Below are 17,832 nucleotides of genomic sequence, written 5' to 3'. Positions count from 1 at the left end.
TCAGGCCTGGTGACCACGTGTTCGTGTAGGCCTAGATTAACCTCGTGTGGCTAAGCTAAGACAAAGGGATGCTAGCTAAGGTGTGTTTGTGAGTGGCCACGTGTTTGTGTAGGCCTAGATTAGCCTCGTGTGGCCAAGCTAAGACAAAGGGAAGCTAGCTCATAACACTACTAAATCCACTGAAATCTTGGAGGTCAAGATATGTATAAGAATGGAATTAAGGTGTTAGAAAAGATAGAGAAGCATGCACAGCCTATCTATTAAACAATTGAAAGAACATAGAACAATTCAATTCGACACGCTGCATGTCTACAGTGTAAACAAACCGTTCCCAAGTTTAAATTCACACTACTTCAATAAAAGCTAATTCCTAAGACTAGGTTTTGCTCTGCCCAAATGCCAGTCTTGCTTCAATATCTCGCCTCTACGCGAGATTATGAGAACGTTCCGAGACTTTGGAGTTTCACCGTCGTGGAGCACGTGAGTCGCTTCCGTGAAAAGCAGAGGATTTCTTGGAGAAGCTTCGTAGCTCGTGATGAAAAGAAAGTCTCTGATTAAACAATGTGCACAGCTTTTAACTTAAAAAGAACCCAGTCGCTTCTTAACTTTAAAATAACTGCCTGGGCTGCAGTCGTACGTACTTATAAGGAACAAATGAAAAACCGGTTGTAACTCAAGCGGAGTTTAAAAATCGCACGATCTGAGAATCTACCGTGGCCAAAGGTGAAAGGAAAGCGTGAAACTCTGGTTCTTGAGGAAAAGAAAAGACATCTGTTCTTGGGTTTGCTCGGCGGAGCAAATCTCTGTGTCTGGATGGCTTGAAATCCGGATGAGAGAGAGAGAGCGCGGAAGCGTTGTTCCGTTATTTATGCCTTCATGGAGGATGTGATGTTGGTGATCCCGCCCCGGCATGACTCAGGTCAACGCGGAAGTGGGCTGATGGGAAACGTAGTTTCTTAAAGGACATGGGACATGAAACAAATGCACACTATCAGTTTCTTTCCATTAAAAATATGAAATAATTGCATCAACAAATACAAAATTATCTATTAAATTCAGCAAAATTGTTATATTCGTGATGATTATATGGCATTTCTGCTCGAGCTCCGATATACATATTTTACAACCAGAAGAGTCGCGGTCACGTGATCATACGTCACAAAAACTTTCAGGTACAGCACAAGCGGGTAGATGAATATGGAGAAGTGTGAATCGTGATGATGACGAATGCGACAAAATAGTTTTTGTGTCTTGGATGACAAGAAAATTGTTTCGTTTTTAGAGTGTTTAACGTACATTGAACATCATGGTGTATTGCGACCTCCCAGTCAGTCAGACGCGCTGTCACTCCTGTTAGCAATGTAGCTAGGCTCAGCATGGCCAATGGTATTTTTTGGGGCTGTAGTTAGATGCGACCAAACCCTTCCACGTTTTTCCTGTTTACATAGGTTTATATGACCAGTGACATGAAACAAAGTTCAGTTACACAAATTGAAACGTGGCGATTTTCTATGCTATGGAAAGTCCGCACTATAATGACAGGCGTACTAACACCTTCTGCGCGCTTCGACAGCGCATTGATACCTTCACTCGGAGTTGTACCATTATTTTTTAGACAGGGCGGACGGACCAGGGCATTCGCCCGCCTGGCCGTGCCCGACGAGGAGCGCTCTCGGCCGGCTTGGGAGGCAGACGGCAGCCCCTCCTGGAAGTGTGGTTTTACCATGGGCCTCATGCGGTAAGGATTAGTATTATAATTTTGGGTGTATCAATTATTGATTATCATAATTCTGACTCGTTTCGCCATTTTGAATGTTTTCATCTCGGACTCTGGAAGCATTGTATCTCAATCGATCTTGAAAAATATCAGCAAAAAAAAAAAAACTAGCTTGCAACGGACTTTAGCTAGATCTATGATGAACTTTCAATGTATGATACAAAAATAATACTTCTTTCAACAGATCATTAGCCTTTGAGCAGAATTGTTTTTAACTTACCAGGAAGTGTTATCGAGCCGACCGCTTTCAGTTTCATGGGGACTGAATGAACTCTCACTCTCAGAATCATCTGACCCGTCAGAGTAAAGACAAGATCCATGTTCATGTGAATTTCCAGCTATCGGTTCGAATTGATAGGGTCTAACTTCACATCTCTGTGAAACATCGGGAATGTCACTGTCGATGGTGTCCATTTCGGTAACCTGTTTACATTAGATACCCAAGCGCTGGCTCCTTGGAAAGTTTTTGTGACGTCACGGGTCACGTGACCGCTTAGCTCATTAACGAATCATTGTTTTACGCTGATGTATAAAAAAGTTGAATAATGTGATGATTTTCACATTTTTGACGCCCTGCAGTGATTTAGATGGCATTTCTTATGTCCTTTATACATAATTATGCCCAGAAAAAAATCCATGTCCCATATCCTTTAAAGGGACTGTGCGTTGTAGTTCTTAGACGGACTGTGTACCTACAAATATCTGCAGAGTGAGTAACAAGAGTGTCAGAAACACACTGCAGCTCTAAGAGTACATTAGTATTCTTTCTTCGTTTATTTAAACCTGCTTAATATCTGTATCTGGTGATGAAAGGTGAAGTGAATAAACTGCAGCGGTGGTTTTTACAGTAATAGAACACTGTGTGTGTTGTAATCCATGACTTACCTGTGTGAATGAACACTGCAGGGATATTCTCAGTGTTTGATTCACACCCACAGTAAAAAGCCCACGGAAGGTGAGCTGGTGTGAATAAACACCCTGTTGTGCTGCAACTCGCTCTTTCAGGACCCGTGTGTGTGTGTGGGTGTGTGTGTGGTAACAGGATCGAGGGCACGGAATCTAATTGGGGTCATTAACCGTGAAAAGCCGATACCGCAGGCAGTAACGGCGCAAGTGGACTAATAACGCGGTGCGATGTGTGATTCAGAACAGCGCAGGGCGAGCGGATCGGTCTACAGAAACAAAGGTCAGACGCAGAACCTGCACCTGCTGATCAACAACCGACACGCGGCGTTAGAGCAGACGCTGGTGTGCGCGCGACGAGGACGAATATAACGACGGGATGGAGAAACATGAACGCTGGTTCAGAGAAGTGTGCATTACTGAGAATCTTTGGAGTTTTACAACATTCACAAACCGCGCTTTAAACTCTCACCCCGACTGACTGATCCGATCAGAGGCGTTTAATTAAACGATCGTGACGTGACATTTAAGACGCGCTCTGGAAAGTAAAAGAACTAAGAGGCGTGTTGTCGGTTCTTTGGGAAACAATAAGGCGGTTTTAAAGGTCAATGACGGCATCATGAGAAGAACAGCGTGTACAGGGTGGGAGGATTGAAGGAACATCGCTAATCGCAAACATGGAGAATAATCAGGCAGAGACACTCACCCCGGACACGACGAGCTCTCCTCCCAGGTTCTGCACTTCAGCCTTCACCTTACTGCAGATGTTGAGCTGGTGGCAGTAGAGAGCGATACGCTGCAGGTAGGCCAGCAGATCCTGCTTACACGCTGAGTCAGGACACTGCACACCACACACACAGAGAGAGAGAGGGAGGGAGAGAGAGAGAGAGAGAGAGGGAAACATGGAGGGAGAGAGAGAGAGAGAGAGAGAGAGAGATGGGGAGAGAGGGACAAGGACACAGAGGGAGAGAGAGGGACAAGGACAGAGGGAGAGAGAGACACGAATACACAGACAGATGGGGGAGAGAGGGACAAGGACACAAATACACAGACAGATGGGGAGAGAGGGACAAGGACACGAATACACAGACAGATGGGGGAGAGAGGGACAAGGACACGAATACACAGACAGATGGGGGAGAGAGGGACAAGGACACGAATACACAGACACAGATGGGGAGAGGGGGACAAGGACACGAATACACAGACAGATGGGGGAGAGAGGGACAAGGACACGAATACACAGACAGATGGGGGAGAGAGGGACAAGGACACGAATACACAGACACAGATGGGGAGAGGGGGACAAGGACACGAATACACAGACAGATGGGGAGAGGGGGACAAGGACACGAATACACAGACACAGATGGGGAGAGAGGGACAAGGACACAGGGAGAGACAGAGACACGGATACACAGACAGATGGGGAGAGAGGGACAAGGACACGGAGAGAGAGACAGATGCACAGACAGATGGGGGAGAGAGGCAAGGAGACAGATTGGGGGAGAGGGACAGGGACACAGAGGGAAAGAGAGACACACAGACAGACACAGATGGGGGAGAGAGGAACACGGAGAAAGAGACCGACAGATGGGGAGAGGGGGACAGGGATGGGGAGAGAGAGAGAGAGAGAGACAGGGACAAAGACAGAGAGAGGGACAGGGACACAGGTGACATGGAGAAAGACACATGGAGAGAGAGAGAGAGAGAGAGAGAGGACAAACCAGGACAGGAGAGGGGACAAACAGGGACACACATACAGAGAGAGAGAGAGACTTTAGTGTTGGTCAGGACACTTCCCATCAGTCCAGGGACATGATCCCCGGTGCCTCTTACTCTGGTGAATAATCAGACTACATGAACGAAAGCGAGGGGTTTGACCAAACAGGACAAGATGGGGAGAAGAAAGCTCTTTTCACAGTGAGATAAATATCTAATGCCTCAAATCAAATCCGAGTCCAATGCTGCGCGCTTTGTTAGATCAGATCTGGGGATTCTGTGAACAGACCGCGTCCTCGCTGGCAGTCAGTCCGGGCGTTAAAGCCATTTTCCTGACAGTGAAGGACAACACAAAGCCGAGAGCGTGGCGTAATGGTGCCAATTTACTGGGGACAGTGCGTGTGGCGCCGTGTCCCCGTGCATCAGTACACCAGCTCGGCAGCTGTTGAATATAAACGTCCACTTGTACACAGTGGGTGCTCAGGGCTGAGCCTGGGTTTGGATGGAGGGAGACTTTCACACAGGATTCCTGCTGGAGTTTATACATCACGTCTGATAAACCGCACGGCCGGCTCTGTACGCTCTGCGCAACACTGAAGACCTCTGGGTTTGAGATAAAGAGGTGAATGAAATGGAGCAGAATCTCCATCGATTGCAACAAGACCATTACACAGCACAGACTCCTTACAAAACTGGAATAAAAACATGGAAAAGGCTTCGCGTGAAACGCATCACTCGGAGAGAAAATAACGGTCCGTAAATAAAGACAAGTGTCCTCAGTCACCGAGAGAACATCTCTCCCGTACATTTACAGCACCGACACGGACACTGAACAGACATGACTGAGGGACTTCCTCATCATTTAACGAACCCAGGCACTCAGCTGGGCCTTTATTCTGGGTTCGAGACTCGCGCTGAAATAACGAGTTCAGAAAAAGAGCTACAGCGTGTTGGACAATCAGCAGTGTGTAGAGAGGGTAGATGAATAACTGATCCTGTGAAGCACAATGAAACGAGAGAGCGCAAATAGTATGAGGGGGAAAAAATCAAGACAGTGAAAGAATAATGGAGAAAGACAGGAAGAGACAGAAAGGAGGACAGAAAAACAGAGCCAGGAGAAAGAGACAAACTGACACAGACAAGGAAGGAAGGGAGACAGACCACAGTAGAAGGAAGCAAGAGAGGGAGACAGACAGACAGGGGAGAGACAGAGTGCAAGAGACCGACACAACAGAAGGAAGCGAGAAAGACAAAAAGATGGACAGACGGGAGAGAGACAGAGGAGACAGAAGAGAGACAGACAGACCGAAGGAAGCGAGAGAGACAAAAAGAGATGGACAGTCAGACAAGACAGAAGAAAGACAAATGGACACAGACCGAAGGAAGCAAGAGAGACAAAAAGAGATGGACAGACAGAGGAGACACAAGAAAGAGACCGAGAGGAGAGAAAAAGACTGACAGACTGAGAAGGCAGAAGAAAGACAAACGGACACAGACCAAAGTAAGTGAGCGAGACAAACAGACAAAGACAGAAGGAAGCGAGAGAGACCGAGAGACAAATGGACACACACAGAGGAGACAAAAAGAGATGGACAGACAGAAGAAAGACAGACAGACCGAAGGAAGCAAGAGAGACAAAAAAAGAGATGGACAGACAGGGGAGACACAAGAAAGAGACTGAAAGGTGAGGAAAAAAAAAGACCGACAGACTGAGAAGGCAGAAGAAAGACAAACGGACACAGACCAAAGGAAGCGAGAGGAAAGAGACAGACAAACAGACATAAGGAAGTGAGCGAGACAAAGACAGAAGGAAGCAAGAGAGACAAATGGACACAGAAGAGACAGAGAGACAGACAGACAAAAAGAGATGGACAGACAGACGAGACAGAAGAAAGACAAACAGACACAAACCGAAGGAAGCAAGAGAGACAAAAAGAGATGGACAGACAGACAGAGGAGACACAAGAAAGAGACCGAGAGGAGAGAAAAAAAAAGACTGACAGACTGAGAAGGCAGAAGACAAACAGACACAGACCAAAGGAAGCGAGAGAAAAGAGACAGACAGAAACAGACATAAGGAAGTGAGCGAGACAAACGGACAAAGACAGAAGGAAGCGAGAGAGACCGAGAGACAAGTGGACACAGACAGAGGAGAGACACAGATGGAGGAAAGGGTGCAAGAGACAGACACGCACACAAGGAACCGAGAGACAAAAAGAGAGCGAGACAGAGAGAGCGAGCGCGCTCTGCACACACCGGCGCTGGCACTGGCCCATTTTATTTCTTGGAGGTTGTGGCTGTTAATTATAAAAACCTGCCAAGGCGCTTAAGGCTTTACAACACAAACTCCATTAACATGACCGAAATGTGCACAGACCGTCACCTAACGCTCAGACAAGAAGAAATTATTTATATCCAGAGCTGCAGCTGGTATAAACGTGCTAACGAGGCTAAGCACCGGAGTCTCAAATAAACTCGACAGGACGGTTCTGTATATAAACTCTCTTACACGGATTCTCTCGTTGAGCACCGAACAGGAAGCTGTGAAGTGACGCGTGGACCGAGGCTGGGGCTGATTTCGGTTTAGCCCAGACTCTACACTCAGAGCTCACCAGTGTTCTGTGACTCCGCAGAGTGGACACGCCCTCTAAAGCCTGACGATACACCTGCACGATTGTTTCCAGCATCGCTGCTCTCTAACGGCTTCGCGTTAGCGCTGAACAAAACGCTTCCGCAACTCGTCAGCACAGAGACGCTGCTGACTGCAGGCATCACGTGAATAAACCGTTCACGAGCTTTTCATGAACATCGACTCAAACTGAAGTGATGCCTGGCTGGACGACAGTACCGTCGGTCTAAACGCGAGGGCGCTCATAAATACGCACACGCGCGGAGGAACTCCCGTTTCCCGCTTCAGGAGGAGGCCGGGTCTCAGGGGTGCCATGATGTCATGTTTGATCAGCCTTCACCCTCCATTAGCTCAAACAGCATTAACAGAAAAGGCTAAATCGTATCAATCACACAGCTTGCCCAGGAGTCGGAGGAGGCTCGCTGTGGAGTCCGCTCCAGAGAGGACGGCGGAGAAAGAGAACGAGGGAATAAAGATAGACAGAGGAACAGCAGTGTGCCAAATTGTACACTGCCCAGCATGCTAATGAGGGATGGAGCTCATGCTGAAAGCGTCGCTTGTGCACACGCAGTCTGAACAGGAAGCAGCACTGCCTCAACCTCCTACACAGTGCCCTCCACAATTATTGGCACCCCTTGTAAAGATTAGTAAATGTTTTTTTTTTTTTTTGGGGGGGGGGGGGGGGGGGAATTTCTAGTGCCACCATTATTGTCCCCCTCTTGCATTTAATACAACCCCGATTCCAAAAAAGTTGGGACAAAGTACAAATTGGAAATAAAAACAGAACGCAATAATTTACACATCTCAAAAACTGATATTGTATTCACAATAGAACATAGACAACATATCAAATGTCGAAAGTGAGACATTTTGAAATTTCATGCCAAATATTGGCTCATTTGAAATTTCATGACAGCAAGACATCTCAAAAAAGTTGGGACGGGGCAATAAGAGGCTGGAAAAGTTAAAGGTACAAAAAAGGAACAGCTGGAGAACCAAATTGCAACTCATTAGGTCAATTGGCAATAGGTCATTAACATGACTGGGTATAAAAAGAGCATCTTGGAGTGGCAGCGGCTCTCAGAAGTAAAGATGGGAAGAGGATCACCAATCCCCCCAATTCTGCGCCGACAAATAGTGGAGCAATATCAGAAAGGAGTTCGACAGTGTAAAATTGCAAAGAGTTTGAACATATCATCATCTACAGTGCATAATATCATCAAAAGATTCAGAGAATCTGGAAGAATCTCTGTGCGTAAGGGTCAAGGCCGGAAAACCATACTGGGTGCCCGTGATCTTCGGGCCCTTAGACGGCACTGCATCACATACAGGCATGCTTCTGTATTGGAAATCACAAAATGGGCTCAGGAATATTTCCAGAGAACATTATCTGTGAACACAATTCACCGTGCCATCCGCCGTTGCCAGCTAAAACTCTATAGTTCAAAGAAGAAGCCGTATCTAAACATGATCCAGAAGCGCAGACGTCTTCTCTGGGCCAAGGCTCATTTAAAATGGACTGTGGCAAAGTGGAAAACTGTTCTGTGGTCAGACGAATCAAAATTTGAAGTTCTTTAAGGAAATCAGGGACGCCGTGTCATTCGGGCTAAAGAGGAGAAGGACGACCCAAGTTGTTATCAGCGCTCAGTTCAGAAGCCTGCATCTCTGATGGTATGGGGTTGCATTAGTGCGTGTGGCATGGGCAGCTTACACATCTGGAAAGACACCATCAATGCTGAAAGGTATATCCAGGTTCTAGAGCAACATATGCTCCCATCCAGACGACGTCTCTTTCAGGGAAGACCTTGCATTTTCCAACATGACAATGCCAAACCACATACTGCATCAATTACAGCATCATGGCTGCGTAGAAGAAGGGTCCGGGTACTGAACTGGCCAGCCTGCAGTCCAGATCTTTCACCCAGAGAAAACATTTGGCGCATCATAAAACGGAAGATACGACAAAAAAGACCTAAGACAGTTGAGCAACTAGAATCCTATATTAGACAAGAATGGGTTAACATTCCTATCCCTAAACTTGAGCAACTTGTCTCCTCAGTCCCCAGACGTTTACAGACTGTTGTAAAGAGAAAAGGGGATGTCTCACAGTGGGAAACATGGCCTTGTCCCAACTTTTTTGAGATGTGTTGTTGTCATGAAATTTAAAATCACCTAATTTTTCCTCTTTAAATGATACATTTTCTCAGTTTAAACATTTGATATGTCATCTATGTTCTATTCTGAATAAAATATGGAATTCTGAAACTTCCACATCATTGCATTCCATTTTATTTACAATTTGTACTTTGTCCCAACTTTTTTGGAATCGGGGTTGTACTTTGTGCACCCTCTCTAACAGTAAAACAGCCCGGAGTCTCTCCTCTAATGTTTTATAAGGTTGGAGATCCAGAGCAGGACATCTGAGCCTGTTCCTCTTAACATAGTCTCTCCAGATCATCCAGGGTCCTCGACCCTCTCTTGTGCTCTCTCCTCTTCAGCTCAGCCCACAGGGTTTCAATGGGGTTCAGGGCAGAAGCTCAAGTCTGTGATTTGGACATCGGATCATTGTCCTGCTGGAAGATCCACTGACTAGTTTTAAAACGTCCTGGTGTTTCATGGAGCCCATGATGCCGTGGACCCTAACAAGGTTTCCAGGGTCTTTGGAGGAAAAACAGCCCCAGAACTTCCACCATATTTTACAGTTGGGATCGGGTTTTCTTCATTATAGCCTTTGGAGAACACAGAGCAGGGCATCCGAGACCACTCTTCACAGAATTTTTAAAAAATTTATATTATATATAAAAATAAAAATGTATTATTTGGCATCTCAGAGTGCATATCACGGGTAAATTCAGGAGCAAGATCAATCTAATTCTCCTATTTTATATTAAACTTTGGTCAAATCTCTGTCACATTTTGTGCAATTTTTTTTACCTTGCGCAATACCAGAAACATTCAGTTGAAATCGAGCCATTTGAGGCGAATTGGTCCGCCTCTGAAAAAACTTTGCGTTTGGATTTCCCAGCAAACATTGATTTTCGTGACGTCGCGTGCGGGACGCCTCCCTCTGAATCCTACGTCAGCGCTGGTTTGTTTATGAGAAAACGACCTGGTGGTTTTCTGCAAATTTCTTCAACGTTATCGCGTAATTATTAAAATGGTTAACAGATGTACCGTAGGAGGGTGTACAGTAGCAACACCAATCTTGATGGGATTAGTACTCATCGTTTCCCAAAAGACCGGACAATGAGAGAGAAATGGGAGCGCTTGGTCTACACAGGCTGTGCACTGAAACCGTGCAAAGCTCGCGCAGCCTGCTGCCGCTTCCGCAGTTGACGTCACAAATCTGGCTCCAGACTCCCTTGGGATTTTTCCAGACGCGTTTTGTTTTATTTTTTTCTGCTGTAGACAGATGGCCTTGTGCAAAATTACCCTTCTGGATGAGTGTGTAAAGGGACATACTTTCATATATTTAAAAAATAAAATTGGTCCAGGATATGCACTTTAGCCTAGCTTCCAGCCAGTTTCAAATTCTAATAATAATTAAGTGGTTAAATAAATAAATCAAAAGAATTTAGAAAATAATTATATTTAAAAAAAAAAAAAGTCATCAGATGACGACTTATCCCCTCCCCCCCAGCCCCTACAAAAAATTTTCCACAGTTGAACTGGTTGCCATGGAAATACAAAAAAAAAACAAAAAAAAAAACAGAAATCCCAAAAATGTCAAAAGGCACAACTCCTCTAGTCACTTAACATAGCAGTGAGGTTTCATGAAAGAAAGGGGGAAGGGGGAAAAAAAAAAGTTCCTAATAGTTTGAGTTATGCTCCGGAAACTAAAATGCTTACAGATGAATATGAATAAATAAATGAATAAATAAAATTAAAATAAAAAAACCCTTGTCATCTTGCTTTAGGCTCCAATCAGTTTTAAGCCAAAATAGTCAGAGACACCAACGGAATCGGGCCAAAAAAAGGCTTTTTGCTCTCGCTTCCACTTCGTTCCTTATTACATTACAGGCATTTTATCCAGAGCGATGTACAGCATATACCCACAGCAGCCTGGGGAGCAGCTGAGGGTTCGGTGCCTTGCTCAAGGGCACTTCATCCATTCCTGCTGGTGCAGGGAATCAAACCGATAACCTTTTGGTCTCCAAGCTACTCTCTAACCATTAGACCATGGCTTCCCAGAACTTGAAACATCTTGCTCAGGCCATTATTAAAAAAACGTTCTGTTTCCGGTCCACCGGCCGGGTGAGCGGTTGAAATTTTTTTTAACGTCGTTTTTTTTTTTTTCGGGTTCGTAAATCTAAAATTGAACTTGACATTTACGTATTCTGCGCAGAATATAGAATCGAATCAGGTCTGCGCATGTGCCATGCGGCACAAAAAAATGGCAGCCACCATGAAGGAAAGAGATCCGGAGTTTTCAAACATTTGCTCAAGTGTGAAATCGCAAAATGGTATTCTAGCCAACAACGAAATAGTAAAGATTCAGAAAAACAAATCATTCAGTGATCATTCTAATAGTGTAATTTCATCCGAACTCGGCCTAACGGTCGATTTAGAACTACAAAAAGTCCGTGTGTCGGACCATCACAAACCGTTACTGGAAAATTCGTTTGATCTTGATCCATCCGAGACGTTACAAACAGCTTTTGAGTTTTGTTAAGCGAAATTCATTACCTACTTTGTTAATGACCCTGACAGATCTGTAGGAGAACCTAATAGATCTATTCAAAATGAGGTGGGGTTTACATTAGACTCTATCAGCGGATCATCAGATTAAGATTTTTAAAACGATTCGCGTGCACACAGCAACACCAATACACGGATACGCTCGGCTCCGCAGGCATCCTGCGCTCCAAATCACTCCGCCCTGAACAGCGAGTGCCCTCTGGAGGGTGCGCACTCCGGCCCTGCGCAGCTCAGAGCGCACGAGCAGTGATTCGGGACTGAGCCGCTGTGTGTGTGATCCCAGCGCATATCACTTACCACTTGCAAGTGGAAGGATGGCAAGCCTAAAGACAATCATAACTACACAATGGGCAGTATTTGCATCAGTATTTGCAGTATTTTCATACTCTTTAATGAAAGGTGATACAAGGCGGAAGTCCGCGCCGTTTTTCAGCAGTCGCGTCACATGACCAACGCCAGCGAATCAGGAAGGTGGATGTCACGGTGACGTTGTCCAATGAGACGCCAGCTAGAGCTCAGCACAGCGTATCCGCGTATTCTCCATGTTTACACAGCACCGGACCAGACACGATCCGGATTGAATACGTGGACGCTGGCGGATTCCCGTTTCCCAGCGTTTTAATGTAAACGGACAGTGCATCCGCGAAGAAAACGAGACAGATACGGTCTAATGTAAACTTGGCCTGAGAACGGAACTGAACAAAGAAAAAAAACATTTACGGAACTAATGCAGGTTGGCTGGACAGAATTAAAAACTGTCTGTAGCAAATAAGAACAAATTACACAACGAAATTATAACAGACATCCAGAGAGAAGGACCTTGTCTATCTAGACATACTGGCCAAACTGAAGGAACAAATGTAGTAATAACATTACAAACTGCTTGTGGTATTTAGACGGCCGCCAGGACAGAATCAAACAGGCAGTGAAATGCCGAGGACCGTCTGTGGTGACGCCTGTTCCTGCACGGTAGGTTTTATAATAATATTCAAGTTTTTGTACAAGTTTCAGTTGATTAAACTGTCATATTTTATTAAATGTGTCTGCTTTTGTAATAAAAAAGTACTGAAAGAAAAAGCAAAACAGCATTGCGATTTCTTATCCATCCATAAAAAAAAAAAAAAAAAAAAAAAAAAAAATCCCTCCCTCCCGACTGAACATTTTTTTGCTCACCCGGTGGACAGGAAACAGATTTTTTTTTTTTTTTTTTAAAAGGATGGCCCCAAGCTTCCAATTGATTTGACTCTTAAAAACCAAGCACTGCATCGATGCAACACAAACACGTTCTACAAAATAACTTCCAGTCAAGTGAAAGCAGCTTTACAGAATTTGAACGATTTAAAATATATGAGCTAATTGTATCCCTAATCTATCCCCAATGAGCAAGTCCGTGGCGACGGTGGCAAGGAAAAACTCCCTCAGACGACATGAGGAAGAAACCTCGAGAGGAACCAGACTCAAAAGGGAACCCATCCTCATTTGGGCAACAACATTAACAGTTCTAACAAAGTCAGCTTCGTTGATGCTATAAACCCCCCACCGACGGAAACCCGAGCGCAAAACCGTTCACGACAACCGCAGTCCCGAGCCACACAAGCACCACTGCAAGAGTCCAGAGCGTCCTCCAGGCGCGACCCCTAACTGTCCGCATGGGGCCGTCCTCCACAGGAGCGATGCGATGAGACTCCAACCAGACACAGGGCACCAGGATGGATCAGACAAGTCTGAGGAGCAGAAGAGGTCAGCATCTCCGCTCTGAGCCGAGCTTGAAATGCAAGATTCTCTGCTTTCTGATGCAACCTGAATAACGCTTAAATGATAACCGGGGCTGATTTACGGTGCGTGCAGGAATTCTGCTGAAGAACATGAGGAAGTGTCAAAACTGAGACATCACTGAGAAACTTCGCATAGAGAGGGGGAAAAGGAGGAAAAAAAAAAAAAACCCACCCCACATTGACTTTGAAGTTATTGAACAAAATACAAGCTTTTCCACCGTTCCATAACACAGCAGCTACAAACGAGCCGCAAGCTAATCCTCGTGAATCTCAGTGCAATAATCAGCGTTTAGTGGATCATTAACTTGTTTGATGAAGTTGGAGTGAATGGTTTTTAGAAACAGTTAAAAGGATGGCAGTCTTATCTACTGAGATTGTTCCCCTCACTGTCTGCTTGCTCACTCACTCTCTCTCTCACACGTTTCTACTTCAGGAAACGGACAGGGTTGCGTTTTCTGGATTCTCTGATGAGAAATCTCTCCAGCGAGCAGACGATGTGACGGCTGCCGACGTAAAGGAAGGCATTTCATTTCACATTCTGCACCTCGGCATTAAAAACCTCCTGCTGTAAACCGAGCGAGGAGGTCAAAGTGCACGGGTGTAAATACCACGTAATAAGACGCACTGCAGTTCTAACAGCATGGGGGGGCAACACCGCACTACACTGACCTTCGGGAGAAAATGCCAAACACGTATCATTCTATTCATCGTCGACACAACACTTTAGGATGGCAATCAGATATGAAGCATTGTATTATGTTTACTTTGGCTTAAAGCCCAGCACCAGCCTGGTTTCAGCGTTCCGAGACGCGCATCACGCACATTTCCGTTTTAAATCAAGTGCTCCAATTTACCAGCTGGGAGGTCCGTATCGTGAAATACCGTGACCGAGGTCAGTATTCAAGGTCAAGGTATTTCACCATACGGACCGACCGTAAACTGGTAAATAATATTTTTTCTTTACCAAATTCTAACAGAAAACGAGAGCGCCTGAAATGGAAAACCGAGCCGAGCCGCCATTTTGAATCCTCATTCACGGCTGTAATGCAAATGGCTTCCTCCTCGGTATACAAGTGCACTTCCATGGCAGGAAAAAAAACTACATTTTGCCGCCTATGTAGTCCCCTATTTATACAAAATTGAGTCATTCAGGATTCAGCCATGTTTTTGCTCAGCGTTAGCAACAGTTAAGGCCAATTTATGCTGACAATCCAGTCCTCGCAGACGGTGTCGCAGATAGCGTCTGCGTAGCCCCCCCACCTTCGCAGACGCTCTGCGTGCACCTCCCAAAAATTGTGACCACTGCAGAAGCCTCGCAGACAAGAGGGCTCCGATTGGTCCACTCTACATCCGCTGTAACCGCACTTCCGCTTCCCTACTTTCCCGGTTTGGTTTGTTTTCACGACCGGGATTTTTAAAAACGCGAGCGAAGATGGAGCAGCACGAAGAGCGGTTGAGTGAGGAAGTGAGGAAGTACGGACATCTATACGACTCCAGTTCTAGTCATTATAAGTAACCGGAGGATAAACACTCCACTAACCACACCCACCAACTACTCCTAGTGACTTCGCGCCCCCTTGCGTTGTGGCGGTGAATAACATCGTGCACGCCTATTACTCCCCGCTCAACGATAAATTACAACTGTCTGCGAAAAGCTGTCTGCGAAAGCCTTGTCGCAAGAGCATGCAGAGGCCCTTAGAGGTTTTTAGCTTTCTCCTGAAATGTTTTCTTTTATTTCTTCTTCCTCAGGGGAGTAAAACTCGCTTTCGCTGTGAACACTGTCGTTATCGCTATCCATGCTGTAAAATTAATGCTGTTCTCCTGAGAAATGCTGGCAAAAATTTATAAGATTTGATAAACTTATAAATAAATCTTATTTAAAAAAAAAAAAAAGAAAGATTTTTTGTTGTGAACAAGCAAGTTGCCAGAGCTAGGGCGTAATTTTGGGTAGGGACGCTAGGGACGTGTCCCTACCAATATTCAGCCGCTACTGTATAATCACGATCAATAAAACCGATGTCCTAACCTGAGCAATGATTATATGGCACACAAAGGGTTAAATGTATGACACTGCTAATAATCCCCCCTCTAACGTAGAGATCATTCTCTGATTAGCTACCTGTTTCTCGCTAACTTACATGGTTGGCTATCCCAGCTGTCACTCCATCTGCTGTAAAAGCAGCACACTTCCCACAGCAGCCGTGACTACCCGCCCCGTATCTCACACGTACACACCTGACCTACCCCACGCGCCCCCCACTCTCCGTCAGCCTACAAATTGACCTGGACTTCAATGTCCATGCATGCTTGCCCTACGACTCATATGCTAACTTGAGTATCATGGCTGACGGCCCCCGTGCCAAGAAACGAGACATTCGTTCATTCTTCTTCAAAGTCAAGAATGTAAGTGCAGGGTTTCCGTCGAGCTTTAAAAACTCGACAGAATCCTTTTGATGTATGGAAACCCTTCATAAAAGTATTGCTGCGGCTCCTTAGGCAGGTTTAGCAACGTGACAGGACGCATCAGAGCTAGGCTACTGCATAGCTGCAGAGAAAAGGAATGCTGGAGCAATGTAACTTGGTGTTGGATAATATCCTCGATGAATGAATGTTAAATTTATAGACCTAATGGTTTTACAGAATGTAAGTAGTCAGATGTAGGCTACTGCATGGCCATGCAGATGTGCGACTTGCAGTTCAGAATCAACAGCGTGACAGCCGCCGAGTCTGCTGCGTTCGCCGTTTTACAGAGACCTCTTTCTACTACTAGGCTAGGCTAGATACAACAAATCCATGGCCCTTTACTGCCACCTACAGACGAATATTAAAGCCCTGCCTTGGATCACTTTTGTGTCCCCACCAGTGTCAAAATCAAAGTTAGTCCCTTGCGCCAGAGGTCCGTAACTGGCAGGATTTGGGCCGTGAAAAAAACAAGTTGTGTTATTTCACAGCACAGCAGCTGGTGAATAGTCAAGTCTGATTAGTCAGAAAGTGTTTCTTGTTCTTGTACATCGTTTCATCAGCTTTCTTCTTCCTGGACCTGCATACAAGCCACATATATTTGACTGAGGTTTTTACACCGGCTTGGGACCAGCACCAAGTATGCACTGGTTTGTATAACCCTCAGTGGTTGGGTATTTTTTCTAATCTGCATGTTTTTGAACTGTACGAGGAAACCCACGGACACAGGACGGGAGAACATGCAAACTTCACACAAAGGCCCTCGTCAGCTGAGGAGGTTTGAACCCGGAACCTTCCTGCTGTGCTGTCGACATAAGCATGTAATTAGGATTGATGGAAGGAGTCTCCAGTGTCGGAGCTTATTCAGGACAGACCAGTTTACGTTCAGGCTGAAGTGACTCAAATCTGATTTTCTTGCCTTAATGGGACGCAGGTCTGAGTGTATGTATTACGGGAACGCTGATGTCTTTTAATCTACAGTTTTTCCAAAGTCTGTGACCATATTTTAGCCTTTTCTTGGATTAAATGCAATATTAACGCTGAGATGACTGGTGAACGTGTTGAATGGTCAAAGTGTCCGTTTTAGTCGGCTTGACGGCGCCGCTGTGCTGATGAACCTCCTGTATGGAACAACGGTACGTTTTCATTTGGCCTTTTAATGGCCCGGTCACACCGCCCGAACTTTGCTGGAGCGTTCCTGGAGCGGTGAAAAAAATTCATCACCGCTCGTAACCGTTCACCACCGTTTAACAAAAGTTGGCCCCCGTTAAAGCAACGCCGTATACGCTCGGCCACCGCTGATGTTTCTCGAGGGGCCCTCCTACCGCTCCGAAAGTTTTGAGCTGCACAAAATATTGCGAGCGGTGAGGAGGGGGCAATTTTCCGCCCCGGCAAAGTTCACCCCCGCTCCACCAACGCCCAGTCAAAGTTTGGCATCGCTAGACGCAAGTTCGTGGACGCTTGGGTCCGCTAGGCCAACGCAGAAATCTTGAACGCTGGACCACCACTGCTTCGCCAGCGTTGCCCGGGCGGCGATTAAACGTTGCACAAACTTCGGTGGAGCGGTTGTAAGCGTTTTACGAGCGGACACGGGGTTGCTGGAACGGTGTCGGGCGTTGAAGCAGCTATCCATGGCGGCGATGAACTTTGGTTTGGCGTTGGTATAGAGGTGTCGGAGCGGGACCAGAATTTGGCTATAAATACGGGAGAAATGGACCAGGAGCTCATTTGGAATCGAGCTGCCGTTGAGTTCAGACCTCATCTATATCGAATTTGCTCAAAGTTACAGTAAAACTGTATCACCATGGATGCTGAGAGACTTGCTATGATTGGTGCTAAACCAACTTTATACCCCCACTGAGCCAAAG

At 45.7% G+C, this 17,832-nt stretch overlaps 1 protein-coding gene across 1 annotated transcript in view; it reads right to left on the bottom strand.

The window, feature by feature from the left end:
• The window catches only part of ctnna1 (catenin (cadherin-associated protein), alpha 1), a 353,364-nt gene that overhangs the window by 5,674 nt on the left and 329,858 nt on the right, over window positions 1-17,832 (bottom strand). The window contains exon 17 of the mRNA XM_060915358.1: window positions 3,387-3,521. Coding sequence (XP_060771341.1) covers window positions 3,387-3,521 — 135 coding nt within the window. The remainder of the gene's footprint in view (window positions 1-3,386; window positions 3,522-17,832) is intronic.

Source organism: Neoarius graeffei, chromosome 2 (assembly GCF_027579695.1).
Source record: "Neoarius graeffei isolate fNeoGra1 chromosome 2, fNeoGra1.pri, whole genome shotgun sequence".
NCBI lineage: Eukaryota > Metazoa > Chordata > Actinopteri > Siluriformes > Ariidae > Neoarius > Neoarius graeffei.
Note: the sequence above shows the minus strand (reverse complement) of the source record. Positions and strands in the feature narration are given on the sequence as shown.